This window comes from Onychostoma macrolepis, chromosome 08, assembly GCF_012432095.1.
Source record: "Onychostoma macrolepis isolate SWU-2019 chromosome 08, ASM1243209v1, whole genome shotgun sequence".
In the NCBI taxonomy this organism is placed as follows: domain Eukaryota; kingdom Metazoa; phylum Chordata; class Actinopteri; order Cypriniformes; family Cyprinidae; genus Onychostoma; species Onychostoma macrolepis.
Window position 1 is genome coordinate 1,253,085 of NC_081162.1, and position 9,307 is coordinate 1,262,391.

The 9,307-nt window shown below is 39.3% G+C and overlaps 1 protein-coding gene across 1 annotated transcript; it reads right to left on the reverse strand.

The window, feature by feature from the left end:
• Nucleotides 1-4,502: 4,502 nt before the first annotated feature.
• tlr9 (toll-like receptor 9) lies at nt 4,503-9,177 on the reverse strand. The gene is made up of 2 exons (XM_058784591.1): nt 9,139-9,177; nt 4,503-8,775 (listed from the first exon to the last, which is right to left on the reverse strand). The coding sequence occupies exon 2, from the start codon at nt 8,770-8,772 to the stop codon at nt 5,578-5,580; it is 3,195 nt and encodes a 1,064-aa protein (XP_058640574.1). The 5' UTR covers nt 8,773-8,775; nt 9,139-9,177; the 3' UTR covers nt 4,503-5,577.
• Nucleotides 9,178-9,307: the final 130 nt, after the last annotated feature.

The following is a 9,307-nucleotide window of genomic DNA, read 5'->3' on the forward strand; positions in this document are numbered from 1 at the left end:
AGCAACATGGATGCGCGTGCACATGGAGTGTAAATTGGAAGAGAAAGATCCGATGAATGCTGTAGGTAACCCCTTCATTTATTTTTTTCATTTTAAGATTCCTCTACGAAATCACTTGCCTGTGAAAAGATAGTGAGAGCTGATGTTGGGGAATATAGCCAAATTATTGATGCAGTCAAAAAAAAATAAAAATAAAAAACTCTCCAACTGCTTTGCAACCAGAAGCTTTAACTTAGCTTTGGCTTCCTGAAAGGAAAGTACTCGAGGTGTTATAACAGTTGGTGAATCTGATAAAAGACAGACAAATTCAGATGCAGTGTGTTTTCCATGGTGGGTTTGAACAAAACCAAAACTAGAAACAGTTTGGCTCTGGATGGAACGCTATTATCATGACAGTGCTTTATGTGGGAGTCCTCTACCCCTGTCATCAGGCATCAAAATGTGCAACAAACATTTACAACAGAAAAAAAGAAACATAAGCTGAAATGTGTTCTGTCTCTCTCTCTCACACACACACACACACACACACACACACACAGTATGGCATACATGCTCAGGGTAAGTACTGTAATGTATGTGTGTACAGTATGTACATTGAGTACTACTGTTCAGTTGGCTCGTTTGAGGCTAAATTTTGATACATTTGCATTTTTAAATACATAAATCTTTTTATTTTATTAGAATGAATTTGTCTTTCATCAGATTTACCAAATGTTATAACTTCTATTTGTGCTGGTCAATTATGAACAATAGGTAAAATTGAACTGCTAGCAAAAACTTGGGTGCTGCAAATATTTTAGTTGCTCCTCCCCTTTGACTTGCCCCTCCCCTTTGAGTGACTCCTCCCCTTTGTGTGGCCCCTCCTAATCTCACTCCAAACTTTCTCTATAACTTGAGAGCCCTGCCAATGTTTACCGGGAGCCAGAGCGCATGACATCTTGGCAAATTTAAACGTGCTGGCAAACGCTAAACGTAAATTCAGTAAGATTGCTATCCACGTTGGCGCTAATGATGTTCGACTTCGCCAGTTGGAGATCACTAAAAATAATCTTAAAGAGGTGTGTGAACTTGCAAATACGATGTCAGACATTGTAATATGCTCTGGTCCCCTCCCTGCTTACCAGGGTGATGAGATTCATAGCAGACTGTCGTCACTCAATGGCTGGATGTCTAACCATGAATTCACACCAGACGCGACTTGCGCGAATAAATCGTAGTTGGAGGCTTGAACATTGTGAGTTTACTCGCTTCATTCGCGTGTGAAATTCACTTCACAACAGCCGCAAATTCGCGTCAGGGAGGGGCTTCTGCCAGGCGGCTCCAGTCTCGTTGCGAAATGGCTGACATGGATTTTGTTGATTCTTCCACTTCTTTCTGCACACTTCCTCTGAATAAACAGATCAACTCAATATGTATATATATAGCTCAAATTGAGTAAAGAGTGTTTTTTACAACTTACCGGATTGGCCAACCTCCTCACTCAAGATCCTTTTTATTCTTGTTTCTGTAAAAGTACGAAGATGTATCGTACAGCTCCGGGTATCCACATACAGCGACGATGATTTTGTCCTCCATTGTTGTTTCGGATTTCTGCCTCTGCTCGCTACATCATAATCACGTCACTACTAGAGCAAGCTCCTGATTGGTTAACGCGGCGTGAATATTCGCCAAAGTTCTGATTTTTCAACTCACGCCAATCACGCGTTACGCACGTCAAACGCCCGAAAAATACTCAATTCGCGCCACAGGATGTCTATTCCCATCTTTGCATTGACTTAACATGTAAATCACTCGCGCTTTACGCTTCATTCGTGTCTGGTGTGAACGCACCATAAGTGGTGCCCACAGAATAACATTTTTATAGAAAAACAAGTTTTATAGACAATTGGATGAGTTTTTGGGGCAGACCTGACCTGTTGAAAAGAGATGGTGTTCATCCCTCCTGGGGTGGTGCCGCTCTTCTCTCTAGAAATATGGCACATAGTCTTAGAATCCGTACTTGACTAACTGGAGCCCAGGTCAGGAAGCAGACAGACTGGCTAAACCGATCGTCTGCTAGCCGCCTCACGTCACAGAAGTCAGTTAACTCTCAGCACATAGAGACTTTCACCTAGATATCACTCTATAGAGACTGTGTCTGTTCCATGAACTAGAAAATACAACAAACGTCCAAACCAATTTAAGAGTAACAATTTAATTGATGTTCAACAAATAAAAAATGTATATAATGCAGAGAAACAAATGATAAAGCTTGGCTTACAGAATATCAGGTCCCTTACTACAAAAGCGCTTTTTGTAAATGATACGATCACTGATCATAAACTAGATGTGCTCTGTTTGACAGAAACCTGGCTAAAACCAGATTAATACATTATTTTAAATGAGTCTACCCCACAAGATTACTGTTATAAAAATGAGCCGTGCCCAAAAGGCAAAGGGGGAGGTGTTGATACAATTTATAGCAATATTCTCAGTATTTCTCACAGGGTAGGCTTTAAGTATAACTCATTTGAAGTAATAGTGCTTCATATAACATTATCTAGAGAAACAAGTGTTAATGACAAATCCCCTGTGATGTTTGTACTGGATATTGTATACAGACCACCAGGACACCATACAGACTTTATTAAAGAATTTGCTGATTTTCTATCAGAGTTAGTGCTGGCTACAGATAAAGTACTAATTGTTGGTGATTTTAATATCCATATCCATATTTAATATCTCAGATCATTATCTAGTCTTGTGTAACTCCATATAACTATAACTGTAAATTCTACTCTTTGTTACAAGTATGGTAGAACCATCACTTCTACCACAAAAGACTGCTTTGTAAGTGACCTTCCTGATTTATCTCAATTCCTCAGCATATCCAACAGCACAGAAAAACTTGATGAAGTAACAGAAACTATGGACTCTCTCTTTTCTAGCACTTTAGATGCGGTTGCTCCTTTACACTCAAGGAAGATTAAGGATAAGAGTCCAACACCGTGGTATAATGAGCACACTCGCGCCCTAAAGAGAGCAGCCCGGAAAATGGAGCGCAGCTGGAGGAAAACAAAACTAGAGGTATTTCGTATTGCTTGGCGAAAAAGTACCCTATCCTACAGAAAAGCATTAAAAACTGCTAGATCTGATTACTTTTCATCTCTTTTAGAAGAAAACAAACATAACCCCAGGTATTTATTCAATACAGTGACTAAATAAACAAAAAATATAGTATCAGCAGGTGTTGACATTTCCCAACAGCACAGCAGTAATGATGACTTTAGAACTATTTTACTTCCAAGATTGATACTATTAGAGATAAAATTATAACCATGCAGCCGTCAGCTACAGTACCACATCAGATAGCGCACTATAGATCCCCTGAGGAACAATTCCACTCCAATTCCGACTGCAGGCGGCAGATCCTTTTCCTATTTAGCACCCAAACTCTGGAACAATCTACCTAACACTGTTCGGGAGGCAGACACACTCTGTCAGTTTAAATATAGATTAAAGACACATCTCTTTAACCTGGCTTACACATAACACACTAATACGCTTCTATTATTCAAATCCGTTAAAGGATTGTTAGGCTGCATTAATTAGATCAACCGGAACCGGGAACACTATCGTAAGTAGAATGGCATCTATGCTAATATTTGTCTGTTTCTTTCCTATTCTGTTTCTCAGTCCGTATCCGATCAGATGGTGGATCAGCACCAAGAGATGATGTCTACAGCCCTGATCATCAGCGGAGACCAGGACACCCAGATGACCCCCAGAGACATATCCCCAGTGAAGACCTCGATTAAAATACAATAAAACTAAAAATATAATAAAATACCTAACTACATAATACTATTATTGTTAGAAATTGCAACAAAATAAAAATAGAATTATAAACTTTTGAACTGCGGGTTTCGTCTGGCCAGAGGAGAACTGGCCCCCCGACTGAGTCTGGTTTCTCTCAAGGTTTTTTTCTCCATTCTGTCACAGAGGGAGTTTTGGTTCCTTGCCGCTGTCGCCTCTGGCTTGCTCAGTTGGGGACACTTAATTTCTAGCGATTATTGTCGATTTGATTGCACAGATACTATTTAAACTAAACTGAGCTAGACAATGACATCTCTGAATTCAGTAATGAAATGCCTTTAACTGAAAATTGAGTGTTTAATCTTATCATTATACATTACTGACACTCTATCCTCCAATTTGATACTGTTAAGTGCTTTGACACAATCTGTATTGTTAAAAGCGCTATATAAATAAAGGTGACTTGACTTGGCTTGACTTCAGTGAATAGGTTACATGCTGCTTCATACAGTATCTGCACGAACAAGAAGAAAGTCCAAGGCAAGACTATATAATTTTAATACCAATAAAATGGGGTCTATATTTTTAATACAGTTTTATTTTTATGAACACAACATGTAAACAAAATTACAATATGTGGAAGAAAAAAAGTGTTTACTATTAAATAAAAGAAAATTTGAGAATTAATGAAACTGATGTATGCTTCATGTTTGTTCTGACATCTTCATTGTTATCCATAACTCTGGCCAGTTTTAAAATAGCTGTTTTCATCAGAGCTCCTGCAGCTACTTATGACAAGCAGCTGCCCTCCAATGGCTCTCAAGGTGAGAACCATTTCTGCGGTCTCAAATTTACTGTGGTGTCCTTTAAGATAAACAGTGCTTGTTCTTTTGTGACTTTACTTTGTGAATTTACTGAACTTTACAATGTGAACTAGAAAAATCATAGCTGATATAAATCACAATACAAGTCAATTATAAAAGTTACAATAAATAAAGGTCCAATAATTCTACACACACAAAAAAAAAGTGTTTAGATAATTTCCATGCATTTGAAGGAATAATATGCTCTGCAACCACATATTACAAATCATACTGACATCTCAATAAACTATTACAAATATATATACTATAACAAAAACTGCAAACAGTAATGTCTTAATTTATTTTTAGAAGCTTTCTTATAAGTGAAAGGAATTTCTAACCTCTAGAAACTGTGGCGTTATTTTTTGACGTAATTGCATGAAACTGAAAAAGTGTACAAATGCTTAAAATTCTGAAGAATGTGTGGTATGTGGTCCAACAGGTGCATTAGTTCCTCTCTCTCACACACACACACAAAACACATAACATAAAACATTTACTCCCCTTGCAGTTGGTATGTACACAAACTGTTGTCTTGTTTGTCTCACATCATGTTTAGCAGCGTCATGTAAAAGGAAGTCTATGGCAGCTAACTTATGAATGAACATAACCTTCTTGCATGACATTAATAAACAGTTTAATCTCTGTAAGTGATACATTTCTATAATAAGAATAAGTACTTATTTAGATATGACAGTCCATACTTTTACTTTTCAGCTGTTTCTACTTTCTGGCATATTACGGTCAATCATTGAGTTTGCCAGAGGGTGTTAAGATTTCTGTATTTCAGCATATTTGAATATTTTCAATACTTCCACTGGCCCCATTATAAGATCATACATTCTAACAAATAAACGCACAAAACCCCGAAACAACAGGACTACATAAAACATAACATGCTCATTACACTTCATCCTTTTTAGAAGAAGCTCTCTGTGACATTCTTGTTGTAGGCTCTAACATTGTCAGAGACGAGTGCGACACGTAAATTATTCCAGAAGAGCGGCTGCACTCGTGGGTTCTTGGGCCAGGACAGAACAGATTTTTTGCAGAGTCGTTTTCTCATCTGAAGGTATTTGAATTTGGGAAAGAGAAAGTCCAGCAAAACAAGAACTGCAACATCCACTTTCTCATCTAAAAGGCGCTGCTGAACAAGGATGAAGGCTTGTCGGACAACCCCACTTTCGTGGGAACAGCCACTAGGGCTAGTCAATACAAACACCGTCTTTCTGCTGTTGTAAACGGCCTTGTGGAGATTCTCTATGCATGATTCTCCAGGCAACCAGTCGCGTTCCTCTAGACAAAGTCGAAAGCGCCATCTCCCTCTGTTCTCCAATCTCACAACCATCTCCTTGTAGATCCAATCCCTGACTGCCTTGTTACTCGTATCAAAGACCACAAACGCATCGTACTGGTTATCCGTCATGCTGCCGCCATTAACTGGAGTGTGTCCCTTGTGTCCAGTCCATAAAATCTGGATGCAGTACCACAGGTCCCAACCATACAGATGCTTCAGGAGGGGAATGCTGGTTGCTGCCAGCGTCAACCATAAAGTACAGAGGAAAGCAACGCTCCCAAATATCTCCTGGCATGAGTGAAGATCAATCGAGAGGACATTCACACCAGCCAGTGACTCTGGATAACCACAGTGAACCTCTGTGGTGAGGTGTGGGATATCCAAACTAGTTTCTCTGAGAAATTTGGCAAACCCAGAGATAACACAACTACAAGTAAAAGGATTGGCATGCAGCACAAGTTTGCAGGAGGACTTATTTTTATGCGGCCCAGCAGGACAGAAAGTATAAACTTTATGGAATGACAAGGGAAGAGCCTGCAAATCAAGGATCTTCAGCTGGTTGTGGTTAAGCATTAGGTTTTTAAGGTGTATTGCCTGACTAAGGAAAGCCTTTGGGATCACAACTAGTCGATTGTGACTTAGGTCCAGGCTTACGAGACGGAGCTCAACATGTGTATTAGGTAAGAATGAAAGCATGTTTGAACTAAGGTTCAGATGGCAGAGCTGTTCAAGAACTGAGATGTTGCCCCAAGGGAAATAACTCAGCACATTGGAGTCCATTCTCAGCATCTGGAGGCTCGGAGGCAAGTTTACGATTACCTCTGGAGGGAATGATTTGAGCTGATTTTCAGAAATGTCTAAGTGTGTAAGGTTAGTAAGCCCCTGAAAGAAATGTAGGTATTGGTTACGCCTAGAGTCCCACATTATGTCCAAACGATTTCCAGAGAAATCAAGATACTTCAAAGAAGTACTAGTAAGAATGTTAGAGATTCTGAGACCAATGTGATTGTTCGCTAGACTCAGTACTTTAAGAGATGTTAAGTGTGGAAGGAATGTGAAGCGATGTCCCATACCCTTCATTACAAAGTGGAATTCGTTGTTGCTGAGGTCAAGAGCTTTTAGTGTGCCACTTATCTCCTGGAAGGCCTTGTCAGAGTACAGGTCAATGCGATTGTGAGCCATATTAAGGTAGGCTAATTTGCTTAGATGTGTGAACTGCCAGCCATTTAAAGTTTGACTTATGTAGTTGTAGGACAGATCTATGCATACCACTTTTTCCATGCCTCTGAAAGTACTTTCATTCAGCCATGGGATGTTGTTTTGAGAAAGGTCAAAAAACAGGTTTTTAGAGCATATCTGCTTTTTGAAATGCCACATAGAATAATAAAAAGGGCAGTGATCTTCTCCAGAGTCCTGCATGGTGTTCAGTCCTGAGCTCGGTAGGGAGACTTTTTGAGTTTGCAAGTTGAGCTGTCCATTGTCACATTTTTCAAGGGTTTGGTAGTTGTTTGGTATGGCTTCAGCAGTGCAGGTTGAAAAGCATGAACTGAAAGCAAGCATGTTTTGGGAAAGGCCCACCCACCTTAAAGCTCTCAGCTGGCTTATAGCATCCATGCTAACAGAGCAGATGAAGTTCATGCGTAGCTCTAGGGACTCAAGTCTTGGCAGTTTGACCAGAGGTGCAAGGCTGTGGTTTGACAGTACTCTGAAGAATAATCCACTCAGGTACAACTCTCGTAGAGCCGTCATCTTCTCTATGGATGGTGACAGAATCAATTCAGAAAAGGATTTCTGGGGTTCATAGTTATAAAGAAGACTGAGGGCCACAACATTCCGGAGCTCTTCAAAAAAGGTGCCGTTCTGGATGGCATAAGCTAAAAAGTTGTCGGATAGATCTAACACTTGGAGCTTGTGGAGTCGTACGAAGAGATGCTGAGGAATTGTATGCAGTGAATTGCCTCGTAGGCTGAGACTAATTAGAGAGTCCCTTTGATCCAAAAATGCATCCTGGTGCAGATTCAGAGACTGGTTGTTTGGACATGGGAAACAAGGCTCAGAAGCATGGTCACATCTTTGGCAATTCCACCCTAGGTTAAGGTGCCGCAGATTTTTAAGATTTGCAAAGGACTCTTTATTGACATGTATGATCTTGTTCTCTCCCAAGTCTAGGCTTTCTAGTGAAAGTGGAAGATATGGGGGAACAATGGTCACATTGTTGTAACTAAGTGTAAGGTTCAGAAGCTCAGGGAGATCTTGAAACACACGTGGGTCGATAAAATAAGACTGATAACATGGGTTGGCGTAGAAACAATTCTTGTTTAGCAGTAGTTGTTTTAGTAGCGGTGTACCTAGAGGCTTGACAATATGAAAGATGTGATTAAATTCCAGTCCCAGAATCTCAAGTTGCTTTGGTAGAGGAGGTATGGTCTTCAGGCTGTTCCCTGCTAACTGCAGGGAAGTTAGGTTTTTAAGTCCGCTGAATGCATTAGGGTCAATTTTCAGGCTGCATGAAGGCCATCTCTGCTCCTTAAGATGATTTGGTATGCAGTTCCACATCAAGCTGAGATGCTTGAGATTGGCTAATCCAGAAAATGTGGCACCTTTAATGTGGTGTATATGGTTTTCATTTAAGTTGAGTGATATAACAGAGAGGGATGTGAATTTAGGGACGTTAGCAAGACGTCTGCGCTGACAGTCCACATTTATGTGTCCATCCTTGGTAGTGTGAATTTCACATGGATAGAATTCAGTATGTAAAGTTGCCAAAAGATGAAACTGATTCAGTATGAGAACCAGATACAACATGTGTCCAAACATGGCCTAGAGACAAGAGAACAAGGACATTAGGAAAACAAACAAACAATCAGCTATGCAAATTAAATGGCATTTACTTTTTAATATGCTATATTCACAAACCTTTGAGAACTGCAAAGTACATTACATGGGCTGGATTGTTAGTCAAAAGTATGTTAAGTAAATAAGACAATACAATCATATACACATTAAATTGCATAATTGCAAATAAATTAATTTCCAATATTTTATTATTATTATTATTATTATTATTATTATTATTATTTCACAGGGTTTATTTTACATAGCATTGAATATGTGATGCTGTAAATTATTTTCTACATTTCCCTCATCATTTCAGACATATTTAAAACATGGAAAATCACTTACCAAAGGTTTGCAGTCCAAAAATCCACAACGCTGTGTATCTTTTACATTCACAAGGGAAAGAAAAGAAACTAAATAAAATGCTAGGTCTAAGTATTTATATTAACAATGTGCACCTTTTTGTGGAAGTGAAAGAAAAGTCTGCAGTATGTGTCAATCACGCACACACACA